At 38.6% G+C, this 15,038-nt stretch overlaps 1 protein-coding gene across 1 annotated transcript; it reads right to left on the reverse strand.

The window, feature by feature from the left end:
- Positions 1-1,205: 1,205 nt before the first annotated feature.
- On the reverse strand, positions 1,206-10,141 carry blk (BLK proto-oncogene, Src family tyrosine kinase). The gene is made up of 14 exons (XM_061052170.1): positions 10,035-10,141; positions 8,840-8,926; positions 8,645-8,735; positions 8,465-8,489; positions 6,615-6,708; positions 6,420-6,518; positions 6,206-6,309; positions 5,901-6,050; positions 5,267-5,419; positions 5,006-5,185; positions 4,321-4,397; positions 3,117-3,267; positions 2,027-2,158; positions 1,206-1,922 (listed from the first exon to the last, which is right to left on the reverse strand). The coding sequence occupies exons 3-14, from the start codon at positions 8,732-8,734 to the stop codon at positions 1,720-1,722; spliced, it is 1,458 nt and encodes a 485-aa protein (XP_060908153.1). The 5' UTR covers position 8,735; positions 8,840-8,926; positions 10,035-10,141; the 3' UTR covers positions 1,206-1,719.
- Positions 10,142-15,038: the final 4,897 nt, after the last annotated feature.

Below are 15,038 nucleotides of genomic sequence, written 5' to 3' on the forward strand. Positions count from 1 at the left end.
GCACTTGAGGAATGCTGACTCACACTTCCTTTTCCCTGTCCACTCAGGAAGTGGCAGGGTTTAACCCCTGGCTGTCGCGACCATTTCACTCTTATCTTCCTGATACTGTCTGCCCCCCCCCAGGAGCCATTTAGTTGAAGGATCAAAACCAGAGTAATTTAGTTCAGTCTGTGTCTTTAAAGGCTTCCTGTAGGCTACTGTTGTCTCTCAGAATCACACAGTGGGGGAAACTTTCAATATGTAAAGTTTGTCTTTTAGGGTTGGGTCAATATCCCATTTTCCTTCATTTACTTATTTTAAACATGACTTAAACTAGGTTTGTATTGGACATCCTGTTTATACAAACTCTCATTATTCTTTCAACCGGAGTGCCATTTGCATTTTAACGTCTAAATTCAACACATCAAAAAAGCTGTTGAGCAAGAGGCCTCTACACATTCAGCTTTATGTAAAGCTTGCTTATAATGAAGTAATCCCATATTTCAATAACCCTTTACAATCATGGTTCTCAACTGGTGGGTAGAGACCTGCAAGTGGGTCGCAGAGATGTGTTCAATGGGACACAGATGCGTGCCTTGGGAAAAAGGCTGTGGCAATAGGTCTATGCTGTGCTTTTGAAGGATTTTGAAATATATCCTATGATTCAGTGCACGTGCATCTTTGGGGTAGTTTATGAGTAATTATCTTTAACGCTATTGCCATGAAATGCAAATTTGACATGGAATACAAAAAAAATGGTTTTCATACATCAAGGATTAATTGTTGAAAACCCTCAGTGTGTTTTGTACAGCAAAGTGCTGGCACTTAGTAAGCCATAAAGCCGAAACAGGATAAACAATGAATGATTGAAACACTCTGCTTTTAAAGACAAACCTGTTGAATACTTAAATGATTGGTGTACTTTTCTCTTTTGTGATGTTTTGTCTTTTCCGTCTCAGGTGTAAACAGCACCATTTTTTATTAAACTAATTTAAATGGTTGAAAATGACCCAAAATTGTGTCGTGGTTTTTCATTATGGAGGTGGCACCTGATTCTGAGGTTAGACCATCTGAAAACTATTGTTTTTACAACCAATCATACAATCACTAATTTAAACAAGAAACTAGTGAAACAGGTTGTAGCCACTAATCTCTGACTTCAAATGAATAATAGTAAAAGTGATGCTCTCAAACTAACTTTAGTGACGCACAGGCACAAAACAAAGTTTTCAGTAATGTGAATATTTATTTACAGAAAAACATTTGTGCATTTGAAAATTCTCTTTAGGAAGCGCTCCTATTCATCCGATGTATTTGTATTAGTGCAAAATGTTGTGCATGAAATCTCAGGCTGCTTGTTTCTGTACCATAAAAATGTTACTTTACCTCCGTAGTCTTTCCTATAGGTCCAAAGGCTTTTTAAACATCATGCATGTGCTGTTATTGTATTTCCTTTTTCCTTTTCGTCATCATGTGTCAGTCTTAACAGTCCTCATGATGTCTGCTCATACTCCATGGCTGCTGTAGTTAGTCAGTAAAAAAGACTCTTAGCAGATGTGACGAAGGAAGTCATAAATATCTTCTACATTCCAGATAGGTGTAAAAAAAAAGTGTCCATTTAAAATATATATATTTATACAAAAAAAGGAATTAAACATTTAAAAGAGGATATCGTGTTGGTCTTGCGCTTCTTGCATCCAAGGCACGTATCGTGTTATCGACAGGAAATGTTTTCTTTATTCACAGCTGCATCTCATATTGTCCCTCCGTGGCAATAAAGAAGTCATTGAGAGTGTTCTGAAGGAATTCAAAAGTCGGCCGGTCCTCAGGCCTTTCCCTCCAGCACATCATCATAATGTCATAGAGTTCCCCAGGGCATCCATCAGGACATGGCATCCTGTACAACCTGTCCAGACACCGGATCACCTCTGGATTAGTCATCCCTGTTTAGAGATGAAAAGAGCATTTGTGAGATGTATTTCTCTGCGAGCTGCAGAGTGTGTTTAAGTATGTGGCTCTCTTTTTATTTATTTCTCACTCCTCATACCTGGGTAGGGGATTCTTCCATAAGTGCATATCTCAGTGAGCAGGATCCCAAAGGACCACACATCTGATTTGATGCTGAAGGTGCCAAAGTTAATGGCCTCTGGAGCTGTCCATTTAATGGGGAATTTTGCACCTAGTTTTCAGAGAACGGGTGAGAAAAAGCACCGAGAGAGAGATTATGTTATTGAGCTGTGCGTTCTGATGGGCGGTGACTGCTGGGAATTTGTCAGTGTGTTGCTTTGTGTGTTTGCTAATTCCTCTTATCGCTGCGTGATATGACAGTGTGAGCCCAGAGATGAGAGAGATTTGATTGGCAGATAGGCGTATACCTAGCAACTCTGCATTTGTTTCTCTCGTATTTGTCACTTTCCCAGTAACTGTTCTAAAAATACAACAAGTACCTTCTTTATTAGTGCACTGCTTTATCTAAAACAGACAATTCAAATATTGCATTTAAAAAGAGATGCATTTTAAAATGGGCTCTCGAGTGTTCCTGTCTAATGTTTGCTGTGGAGACATGTTTGCCTGAGATCCACTGCAGCAGTCTGTCAGAGTAATGTTTGAGATAATGTGCCTCTAACTTTAGAATAGAAATGATGCGTTCAGGGCCACAGCCTCCTGCACTGAAGTCATTTTTCTGTTTGTTTTTTTGTCCCTTTTTGTAACATATTTGCTGAGTAAATAAAATAGTTGTTTCATTGGTTGGTTGCCATATTTTAAGACATATAAAATGATTTACTTTGCTTTGGATAATGCTTTATTTCTTTTTAAAAAAAAGTAGTAGATCGGTTGCACTTCAGGCATAAATCTCTTGTTCCCTTTAATTTAAATGCACTTTTTTTAAAAGTAATGTTGACTTCCAGGTTGCTAGAGAGGAACCATTTTATGGAAAAGTACATTTTGACTTAATACATTAAGTAAAAATATATCGTATATACAAGATTAAGAGTTATAAGACCTTCTCTTTGAAGTCTGCAAACATTTAGAGGAAGTTATGGGTCATTAGGTGAGGAAAACTTATGATCTTAGTTCTGGCTGCTGCCCTGAGTGCATTTATTCTCTGGTATGGGCAAACACTGCTCATACTGCACCTTCTTGAGCTGTGTATTCTGTCTCGATGATCCTTGCCAGGCCAAAGTCTGCTATTTTACAGTGCAGCGTCTCATTGACCAGGATGTTGGCCGCACGCAGGTCTCTGTGGATGTAGTTGTTCTTTTCGATGTACGCCATGCCTTCAGCGATCTGTCGTATAAAAAGGGAAAGAGGAATATTGGAAACTGAATCAGAAGCTACGAGTTCATTACGTTGTCTTAAGTTATAGGAGAAATACACTGAATCATGTTAAAGTGAATCTATAGAATGAATTGAAATGTTACAGACAGACAGTATGGGTTTCTTTCCTCTGTTAATGGGTCCAGTTGTTTTGGTCGGAACATATGCAAATGTACAGCTGCAGTAAGTGTGTAAACTTGTGTTTCCGTGTATGATATCAGCAGCGAAGTGCCAAACTCTCAGGAAGTGAAAAAGCTTCTTTAGGCGGGTAAAGAAATTGTGGGTGGTGGTAGGAGGGGGAGGGGGGGGGGGGGGGGGGGGGGGCTCGCTGTGGATGGAAAATAACACTACTTCCTGTCCGGATGTTAATAATTGACGTAGGGTGAGGTTTTCATGCCAGATGAGCAAAAGCTCCGCCACAGAAACCACACTGACAGTGTGCTGACAGTTTCCATGTGTCTTCGCATCTTCATCAAGCCTGGTGTTAAAGAACATAGTGCGACTGAGGAGCAGCTAGTGTGTATAAATAGACTCTGAGGCCAGTTTGAAGGCTAGTGTGTCTATTTGTAGCTGAGGACGAAATAATCCGTAAACACAAATTGTTTTTTAAAGTGCACAGTGCTTTATGGAAGAAAAGTGAAAAGAAGTGCCTTTATTCCTTTTTTTGTTTGATTTGTTTTTGGGCCTTTGCCTTCATTTGAAATAGGACAATGGATAGAGTGGGATATCAGGAGAGAGTGGGGAATGACGTGCGGGAAAGGAGCCGCAGGTCAGACTTGAACCCGGCCCGCCATTTTGGAGGACTACAGTCTCAGTACACGGGGCGCGACCTAACCACCAGGAAATCACCGCCGCGTCTATATTCAACTTATTTCAAAGAAAAACCTTTCATTATTCCGCTGAGATGTGAGAGTTTAGAAAATGATAAGAAGTCACAAAGAGCTTTGGATTCAGGACATGCAAAATAGAGAGGTTCATTCTGTAAAATATTCGATTAGAATTAAACTTCTTTTTTTTTTTTACCTGGGCTGACATGTCGATCAGTTTATGTAGCTTCTGCTTTTTCCCTTCATCTGTTTTTAGAAAATCCAGAAGACATCCTGTAAATAAGAAGCACAACTGTGTCATCACCAGAAACCGAAGATAACGTTTTCATGTAGTAGTTCCTTAGAAACGTAAAGAAGTCGCACAAAAATGAAAGACTGAGGCAGCTGTTTCTAAAGGCAACCAAATTCTAAACCAACTTTTTACATTTTTTATGAAATGAGAAGTCATGATTTTGTTTAAAACCAAAAAAAAAAAACAATAACCTTTTGTGATTATTTCATTGACCTGAAATGATGACAAATTCATCATTTATTTTCACCAAACATGACAATCATGCTCTGATTACAGCTCCTCAAATCATTGGATGTGGTCAGCTTCCCTCTGTTCTTAATACAACTGTAAATATTATTTGCAGGATTAAGAATTTTGATTGTTGATCAGACAAAAAAAATATTTTTGACCAAATATGATTGTGTCCTTTTTTAAATTTCTGACCATTTTTTTTTAAAACTGAAGGCTAAAAAATAAAAATCTCTGCCATATTCAACAGTCATCCATATATTCCTTTCTCACAGCCATGTATAGAACTAATTATTGTCTCTTACTAGAGAATCTTTAATCACCAACAATCTCCGTGCATCACTCTTGCATTGTGTCTCACCATTGATCATGAACTCAGTGACGATAAGAATGGGCTCCATCGTGACCACGGCGTGGAGGCGCACGAGTCGCTCATGCTGCAGCTTCTTCATCAGGTTCGCCTCCTGGAGGAAGGCCTCGGGCTCCATCGTTCCCTCCTTCATCGTCTTGACAGCAACTTTCTGTGTGTTCTTGTAGTAACCTATGTATTCAAACGAGGGTCTCATTTACCGCACTCTTGCATATAAAGATGTGGCCAATAATAGGATTATCTTTCTCTTACCCATCCACACTTCTCCAAACTGCCCGGCCCCAAGTTTCTTCACCATTTTCAGGGTCTCTCGGGGAATCTCCCACTCGTCCTGTGCCCATGGCTGCTGCGGGGCTTTGGGCTTACAGGGAGCGTAGAGCTGCTGACACAAGCCGTCTGATGTCCCTGCACCCAAACGTCACACAGACAAACATAATGAACCAAATTGTGCAGCTGTTTTTTAAGGGTACTTACTAAAACAGAGCAGGGTTGAAGCGTTTTGTTCCCCTTAATCTCTTTGAAAGCTTGTCTGTGTATGCTTGTATGTTTAAACGTGTGTCTTATTGGTTTCTGTGCGTTTGCAGCCATGTTAGAGATTTAGCTGTTGATCTTGTGGTTAAGTCACCGGAGAGGAAAGACTATCACTCTTCTCAAACAGGAAATGCATAATGCACCACAGAGGGTTTGAAGTCTTCCTCTCAGTCGACTTCAGTGCAAATGGATTATAGAGCAGGTAGCAAAATGAAAATCTTTCAGAGTTGTGAAAAGTTTGAAGACCCTCACAAAGTCGTAACTTTTTGAAATGATGAAGCTGTTCAAGGAAAATAAGATCAATAGAATGTTGTAGGTTATTGAATGTATAAAATGTGTGCGGTGTTGAACTTACGGCTGTAGTATTGAACCAGGTCATGTAGGGACGGGAATGTGTTGGAGGGGGAGATGTAGTAGCCTCCTTTGTCCAGACAGCGGATCTTATAGTGTTTTACCACATCTCCCTGGTCTGGTACATAATCCCTGATTGACAACGAGAAAGACCCTGAAAGGAAAAACAAATTAAAACGACCTTTAGAACTGTTTTAAAATTAGATTTAATAATACATTTCTTGATGTGCTTCCTGATAAACACCACAAAGCAAACTATGATTTTTATTAAGGGGATCATTAAAGAGAGCCTGTGGTTGCAGCGGTCACCTTTACTCGTCTCGCTCTCTCGGACAAGAAAGGCACCCGTTTTATTTCCGGGGGCTAAAAGCATCCGTTCAGTCTCCCTCCTACTCAAGTCCTTGAAAAACCACCTGAAGAAAACAAAAGTCACTGCTTTTAATAATAACATACACATGTCCATTCAGCAGACCTTTAACAATGTAGCTTGTATTCTGACAGTATGTATGAAATTGTCTCTCACTTCTCCACCTCCAGTGTATCTGCTCGGGCTACATAGTTACACGGTATGAAGCCCTCGTCGCCAGTTGTCAACGACTGAGCCACCCACCATTCTCCATTTCTACAAAACATGCCAGATCATTTCTCAGGTTAGAACCCCTGGGTCATTTGTTGAATACATGCTGTTTACTTGAGGATAGGACGATGTCACACTTACGCCTGTAAAACCTTCAACTTGTCGCCCTTTTTGAAAGATAGATCGCTGCCATTGGTCCCTTTGAAGTCATGCAGTGCCACAAACACAGCTTCATCTAAAGACATGTATAACGAAGAGTTAGTCCAAATGGATCGATCACCCATGGTAACGGTTAGAATCAGTGATTAAAAATGTTCAGCAGGTGGCATTTCGCTACTCCGGCCTTTCAAGTGAGTCTATCCTCCTTAGACCTTGAGAAATGAAAAGTTTGAGAATTTCAGTCAAATCAAGATAAATTCCACCAGTCTTAAGTCCGAAGGTATGAAAAAATAACTGCCTCTGTGATAATATTTATTAATTACTTTTCTTTGTATTTTATGTATTCTGTAGTTCACTTCAGGGCATCGCCGAGTAATTATTGTTCATATTTCTTGTGTCCAGCTCCGCATTAGAGCAAAACCCTACTGCTGCTGCACCATCAGCACCAACTGAAACAATCACCGAAAGTTATTCAAATAAAAAGTGAGTTAACCTCAACAATGTTAATCTTTCTGGCAGTTTTCTGACAATTTCTCACTTTGAGAAGATTTGCAGAAACAACATCAGCAAAAACAGGAGCGCAGTTTCCTTTGCAGCAATAAATAACAAGGAATAACGTAATCATAAGGCTACACTCACTTTAATAAAAGAAAAGTACTGTAATCCAGGTATCACAATGGTCACAGTTGTTTTAGGCCACACTAGATCACAACTTGTGTCAGTCAGTCCAAGACTTCTGTAGCCAAAGTTTAAGAATCTCCCCGGGTGTAGGTGGCAGCCTATGTAACAGAATACCACTAAGAATGAATCCCCACTAGCTTAAGTGACGCTTCTCAAGAAAAACTATGAAAGTATTTTTGGAGCAAAACCCCTGAGCACCCAGTGGAATTAGTATACTTGAAAAATGCTTTAGGATTTGCAAACTTGTAGAACTTTTGGTCTCTCCCACAAACACAACACAACAGTAACACCTTCTCGGGTTCATTATTGCAGGTGCACAAATCATATTTTACAAATCGCAAATTAGGAAACTTATACGCTCATATTTTTGCTACAGTTGTTGCAGTTGAATATGGTGCAAAACACATCAGCACACATTTCTCACAAATATTTTTTTTTTTTCTTGGATATTTTTCCAGCACAAACACAAGTCAATAACTACAACTGCTTGATTCTACCGCTACGAGTCTCAAATGCTGGTTTTTCCGCTCACAAATGAACTGTTGTGTGTAACTGTTAAGTTGTGTTTGTGAGAGACAAAACATTCGACAAGTTTGTAACTACTAAAGCTTTTTTCTCTGTGACTTAAAATCTATGTGTGACTATTTTCTACAAGTACAATTTCCACTGTCACAGGTGCTCTGGAGTTTTGCTCCAAAAATACCTTTATAGAAACCAGCCATCTGAAAATACCCTTTACACACTTTTTCACTATTTCCTCATCATCTGGAAGCTCAGAGTCTCAGTCTCCTGATTCATTCCAAGGCAAAATGTTCTTCACCTCAGTCAAATCCCTGTCACCATGTGAGACCATATGTTTTTATATAAAAACAGATTAAGTAAGTACTAATGTCACAAAGGAGGACACACACCCAACGTACACTGAGGTGGTGACAGTGTTGTGCACATCGCGACCAAAATTTCGATTATTTTTCATCCAATCAGATTGAATTATTAAAAAATTTTGCATTTTTGCATTATGCAGCTCCCGGAGATTCAACCACAGAGGACAAGATTAAATGACCGGATAAATATTACACGAGACTGCATGAAAGCACACCATCTGGTTATTTTTAATAGTGTTTGATGTATGTGTTGAATGCAGTAATTACCATAATCCGAGTTTCCACTTGGCCCCTAAAGGACGGAACAATATATGTATAAGTCATCAATCTGTAAATAATAGTACATCATTGAAGGCTTATAATTTAAAGTATTCATGGTAAGGATTCAAAGTACACTACTATAGTAAGTTAAAGGTCAAGTCTTTTCCTTGTCAGCGGTGTACTTACGTGATTGGACGGGTGGGAGGTGTAAGCATTTTGCTTTCCTTTGAAGAACTCCTCACTCACTTGTTTCTGGCCACTGCAAGCACAGCCCATCCTGCAGGATGTGAAAACTAACAGGATCACTTAAATCAAGAATACCACCAATCATCTTAGTTAGTTATCATCATCAGTTAGGGTACGTTCATTCTATATTCCTACCTGATAAAGCAGATGAGCTTTACTGAAGCTGCTCTCAGTCTCCACTCCCCCAGCTGCACGGCCCTCTCTGTGACTTCATGCCTGAATCTAAAACAACAACAAAAAAAACCTTTTTCCATCACTAAGAAGTCTCTTCAGTATTACTTCTTGGGTACAAATTATCTTAAAATGAATTAGTGCTCATAAGAGGAAATGTAAAACACATTTTCATCTTCTATCGTAGTATTTGCATTTACAGTTGAGATATAGCCGTATTGTCAAAATAAAAAGCTATAAAATACTGATAAGGGGAACAAGCAGAAATGCACACTGAGCTCCCCCTGTTTAGCATGTTTTCATTTATGGTGCACCTTTTATTGCTGCTTCTGAGCGTATTTCCAAAAAAACATTACGAGCTCTGTATGCTCAAACTCCAGGATAGATTTTTAAAAATGAAGAGACCATAGATGTAAGAGCAGTAGAAAAGCAAGTTCAACTTACATTATGAATTATATAAAAGAGAATTTATGAACCATGTGTATCACTAAAGCTTGAGTTTATGGTTGATAAATTCCAATTCCTTAACACTGACATCGTCCTTTTAGATTTCATACTTTCTATTTTTGCAGATTATTTTTGTGCCTAATTTAATGCGCTCTGAGCCAATAGTTTAACAGGAATAAAAACAATTTCATTTTGTCATCAAACAAAATACTTACTTCAAAATATCCATTGATGTATTTTATAAACTGTGGCGCTCATACAAGTGAAAGTCACCAAGCTGCTAGCAGCAACAAACGTTTGTGTTATTATATTTGCTGTTATCTATATTATGCTTATATTTTAGATAACCCTTATAAGCTTAACTTTATGTCCCTTGTCTGTTTACATAATGTAAGTAACTGACAGCTTTAAAGAAAACTATATTTAACAAATAAATATTATGACTGACCTTCGCAACCGCTGTGCCTTTTGCACCCACACTTGGAATTTATTTTTCATAAAATTTAAAATATTTTATGTTTAATTAAACCAAAAAAGATTTTAGTTTTCCAAACAGTTAAGGTTAAAATGTATCACTAATTATGCAACCCTACAGGCCAATATAAGGCTTGGCATGAAAGTTAATTTTCATCACTTGTAAAATTTGCACTTAATTTTTACAATTGTTAATTTAACAACCATATTTTTATGTCAAATAAACAGCAGATATTACCTTGAACTTGTCTCCAAGGCTTCCAGATGCAAAGTGTTTCAATTTCCTCATTGAGAACTAACAGCTTGTCAGTGTGTAACTCTCACTCGCTCATTCTGTTTCTAAAAGCTGCTCTCTCTCTCTCTCTCTCTCTCTCTCTCTCTCTCTCTCTCTCTCTTTCTTTTTCCACTCTGTGTAGACCGCGGCCTCCCTTGGGGGGCCACAGAGAGTTTTTTGTAACAGATAACAGTTTGTCTGTTTATTTCTGTCCCCCTGTTGCTTCTGTGCCAGATTGTCTAAAAACAGTACAAATGATGGTTAGCCTCAATAAGTAAACTTTAGTCAATGGATGATTAAAGTGAGAAGAACAATTCTTTCTAAATCTGTTCAATCATTGATTTATCCCAAACGAGGTCAGGTTTATTGCTCAAATTAAAAATAAATTAATTAATTAATTAATTATTTCTGTTAAAATGTTACTGTGTTGTTACTGAAATGTCTAATGTCAAATGAGATCCATAGTGAAAGAAGTTAGGTTGTACTGTACTGTATGTGTGACTAATAGGCTGCAGTGGCTCTGTCTTTTGGGACTTGGTTGTGAACTGGAGGGTCGAAAGTTTAAGTCCTGTTGTGGGCCAAGTATGGAAATTGGACTGGTAGCTGGAGGGGTGCCAGTTCACTTTCTAAGCACAACAGAGGTGCCCTGGAGCAAGGTACCGTCCCCCTGACTGCTCGGGCATTCTTTCCTGCAGACACTCACACTGACTGACAACTCTCCATTAGTGCGTTTCCTTGTGTGTGTGTGTGTGTGTGTGTGTGTGTGTGTGTGTGTGTGTGTGTGTGTGTGTGTGTGTGTGTGTGTGTGTGTGTGTGTGTGTGTGTGTGTGTGTGTGTGTGTGTGTGTGTGTGCGTGCGTGCGTGTGTGTAGTATGTCTACATAACAGAGTGAAAAATTGAATATCCCTTCTAAAATGAATGAAGTGTATCTTCTCTTTCTAGGGTACAGTTTAAGTGGTTGAGTGCTGGCTACTTATGTGCTAAAGGGTTAGTGCTTTCCATGACATACTTCTCAGTTCCTCTTGTGGTGTAAAACACAGCTACATTGAAGTACGGGTATACAATTCAACAAAGCAACACAACCAAGTGTGGAACACATTTACTGTTTGCAGAACTCATTCTTACCACAAGATGGAACTCTGAGCTTGTTGTAACTCAGACTTAGAAATGAAGAATCCACAAACAATGTTCAGGGGCAGGTATATAGGCTATATAAATAGATCTATATGTTATTAAGTAAACATGTTACTTTTTTAAAAAGTAAAAAACAATGTACCTGGATTCTTAACTTTGGCCTCCTTACCCAACAATCTCTCCTTTCAACCATCCTTTTACCTTTATTACAGGCATGTAAATATACTACTGGAAAACACAGCTACTTAAGGCTTGCTTTAGGCTATTACGGAGAGCCATAATCAAGGTATTAGGGCCCTTCTGAATAATATTTTATTATCATTTAACAAATTTGATTAGGTTCAAATATTTCTTCTTCTTCTTCTTGTGCTCTCTTATTTTCACATTGTAAAAATCCCTTCTATGACACACAAGCCTTTTATTTTTAAGAAAATACATATCTTTACTCTGAATTGGATACATTTCTCTATCAATCTAAATCCCATTTAGACAAACGTATAAACTGAAACTTTAATCAGAGTGCATTATTATATAGATGCAATGGATAATACAGTATTTGCTTTTATCACACAATCGACGATCATATTGTCATCTTACATTTAACAAAATCGTAACAGAATAGTAATGGTGACTAACCCCTGCCTAGTATTGCACCTTGGTTATTATGAAATAATTGTCTGAAATGATGGGTTGGTAATTTAACTCAACATGGATGATGAAGCAGCATTAGTCATTTGGTTGAAACTGATTTAGATTTATGCATTGATAAACCAATAATTAGAATATTTTGTTTTAGAGACCCCTTCTTTTAGATGACCACTCTTATTAACCCTCTGACACACATGTATTCTTTTTTGTTTTAGTTTTACGTTTGCTTTTCTCTTCAAATGAATAAATAAAACATATTTGTTAAATTAACTTTAAAATTGTTGTCAGAGTTACAAAATGTATTTAAGGTGATTCTGTGTTCACCTCTGATTTGCTTTCCATGGCTGAGGTTTTGTTTGTGCTGTTTTCTGCTTGCTGCTGTTCCACAATGTCAACACAAGAGGGCATAGAAAGGCATGTCTTAAACCTGTTTCTCCTTAATGTGGGTCCATTTGAAGATACTTTGTCAGCCTTTCCCTAAATACTGACTTAAGATAACCCTAACACTGACCTCTGATATAGAAACGTTGAGTGTTGAACTTTGGGGGATTTCTGTTGCGTAATGCTTGTATATCTGTAACTGGTGCAGAGGGGCATTGTGCGGATGTGAATACAGATGCAAAGTCAGTCACATCGAAAGGAAAAAAAAATTACAAACTGATGTGCGGTCAATCTATCAAAGTGTAACAATGCTCTGGTTTTTCACACCATACTTTACAGTTAACCAGCTCTTTCCTTTTCTCACCATACAATGCGCTGAAGAGGGAATTCACCTCTCTTCTTCAGCAATGGGAACCATAAACACAAAACAATGTGTCCTTGAGTTACCTGGCATTTATTATCACCCTTTTGTTTCTGGTCTGCATGATAAATTATGATTAAACGTTATTAAAGAGGAATCAAAGAAGCTTGTAAGGAAGGTATCATTCAGAGTGTGTTGTAGGCAGTGAACAATAAATCTTACAGCACCGGAAGTGTTTGTTTCCTATGGGGGGCTTTATACAACACGCAACATGGGGATATTACTCTCTGGGCAACACTTCACAGGTTTTTGTTTGGACCACCTGTGCTGTGTGTGGGGACTGTGCTGTAGTTCTCTGAGCGAGCAACAGACACAAACACACACAAACACACACAGAGGCTGCAGGTGCACTGTGAGTGTTATTGAGTGCGTCCTGGTTACTAGCTGCTGTTTCTCTTTATACTGCCCTTCTCCTGGTTTTCCATCAGCCTCTTGTTTTCTTCCCAGGGCCTCGGCGGATGCTTGTGTACAGCTCTGTTGGGGTCCCCAGACATTGCATCCTGCCTGCATGAGGGTCATAAGTGGCCCCACAGGATAACCTGAACAACGGTGGGAAAGACCAGGAGCGTGGGTCTCCTTAAGAAACACAGTCCTGACCACCACTGTGCCAAAAGCATACATGCTGCCAATGAGCGCTTTGAACTTTCTTCATCAATGTGGGTGAGCAAATCGTCACAATATGTGATAATGTGTTTTTTTTTTTTTAATAAAACTGGGAATTCATTATTTGAAATCAAATTAAAAATATAATATAAAAGTGTACTGTTAAACACATCAAATCTCTGATTTTATGAGGTAGCACAGGCACAAATTAACACACGGACACACACGTTCCCTAATTTTTGATTCCCCCAACCCCTCCCCTTCATCACAAGAGGCCTCTCTTTAGCTTCCTGTCCGTGTGGGAACCATTTCTGTCTTCTGTCACACATGGAGTGAGAGAAGGACTTGCATTAGCCTTAAAAGACAAAGTGATTGTCAATAAACAAGGAACAATTGAACTCTCCAATTAATTCAGTGAGCACATCCCATACGTTTTATGGGCTTCTTTTCCTCTACACAGCAGACTTCAAACAAGCCTTGGAATTAATTACTGTATGTGCACGTAGTGTTGTTGTTTTTTGGAATGACCTTATTTCCTGATATTTAATTGTATTTTAGTACAAGCATAGATGGAAGATTCCATAATGAATCAATTACAGTTTTCATCCATAACTGTGTTATGTTAAGTCACAAAAACTGCACTTTTACCCATTAAAAAGGATACCTGCAGTCGGTTGTGAAGGAATGTATCTCAGAGCAATGTTATGCAGCTGTTCCAGGGGCAAGTTGCAATGAGGTAAACATGGTTGCGGGAAAGCCCCTTATTATTGTGCTCCGGATGACGTTCCTCACTCCTCCAGTGTTTACTGTGGAAATAACTCTGTGCCAGCAGGCAGGTGCTTCCTCCAACACTCTTGACTTATCCAGAAGATTTAAGGATAGATTTGATTTCACCAAATCAAACATCAATGCTGCATTATTTAAAAAGTTGTGCTAAATGTTTATTAGAGGAGTAGTGTTTATTTAATTTAAAAAAACGGATGCATTTTGGTTTCGGCACAAGTCTTGTTCCTCATGGTAGACCTACTTCAACATGATTCTGGTCATCCAGCATCTTGCAGCTTGCTGACTTATCAATGTATCAGTCATATTGTCTGATAAGAAGTCTTCTAAATATCCATCCTCCATCAATATGCTGTTGAAATTGTTATACCCAGTTGATGTCTTTTTTTAATGTCACGAGTAGGGTTTAAGGATGTTGATTTTATTCCTTAATCACTCCACCATCAACCCAGAGCAAATGTTTAATTATCCAGTTATTTGACAGCACCTGTGAGAAAGTGTTACCCTTGAAAGTAATGAAACAAACAAATGACTAAAAACAAAAACCATTCCCCCAAATCTTTACACTCTTGCACTTGCTGTGAGCTAGACCTAACGCGTTTTAGCTAGCTGGCACAGTTGTTAAAGCTAGCAATGTTAGCTTATAGTGACTGATGAACCAGCAGACATGGAGGATCCACATTATCAACCACTGGGAGTTGAGTTTCTGGAAAGTTGAGTTTCTGGAACAAGAGAAACGTGCATCCATTACTTTTCAGTCTCCACCAGGGAGTGTATCAAATTGCTGAATCTAGATAATTTGACTTTCTTTTGTAGTTTGTTGCTAAATCTGTCTGTTAGCCACTTGGTGCTTAAAACAGCTGTTTGCTACTGTTTATATGATTAAACCATGTATAACATGTTAGCCTCTAAAACAGAACTTAAAGGCATAGCCTACATATTTGTATTGGTATCTCGCTAAAGAGACATACTTATACGTGGAAGACAGAATTGAATCT

Source organism: Labrus mixtus, chromosome 12, assembly GCF_963584025.1.
Source record: "Labrus mixtus chromosome 12, fLabMix1.1, whole genome shotgun sequence".
Classification (NCBI taxonomy): Eukaryota; Metazoa; Chordata; class Actinopteri; order Labriformes; family Labridae; genus Labrus; species Labrus mixtus.

Coding starts and splice junctions, on each gene's coding strand:
- blk (XM_061052170.1), bottom strand. CDS start 8,734: ATGGGCTGTGCTTGCAGTGGCCAGAAACAAGTGAGTGAGGAGTTCTTC. Junction 4,398..5,005: donor CACTGAGTTCATGATCAATG/GTGAGACACAAT, acceptor TCTTATTTACAG/GATGTCTTCTGGATTTTCTA. Junction 3,268..4,320: donor TGATCGACATGTCAGCCCAG/GTAAAAAAAAAA, acceptor TTTATACGACAG/ATCGCTGAAGGCATGGCGTA.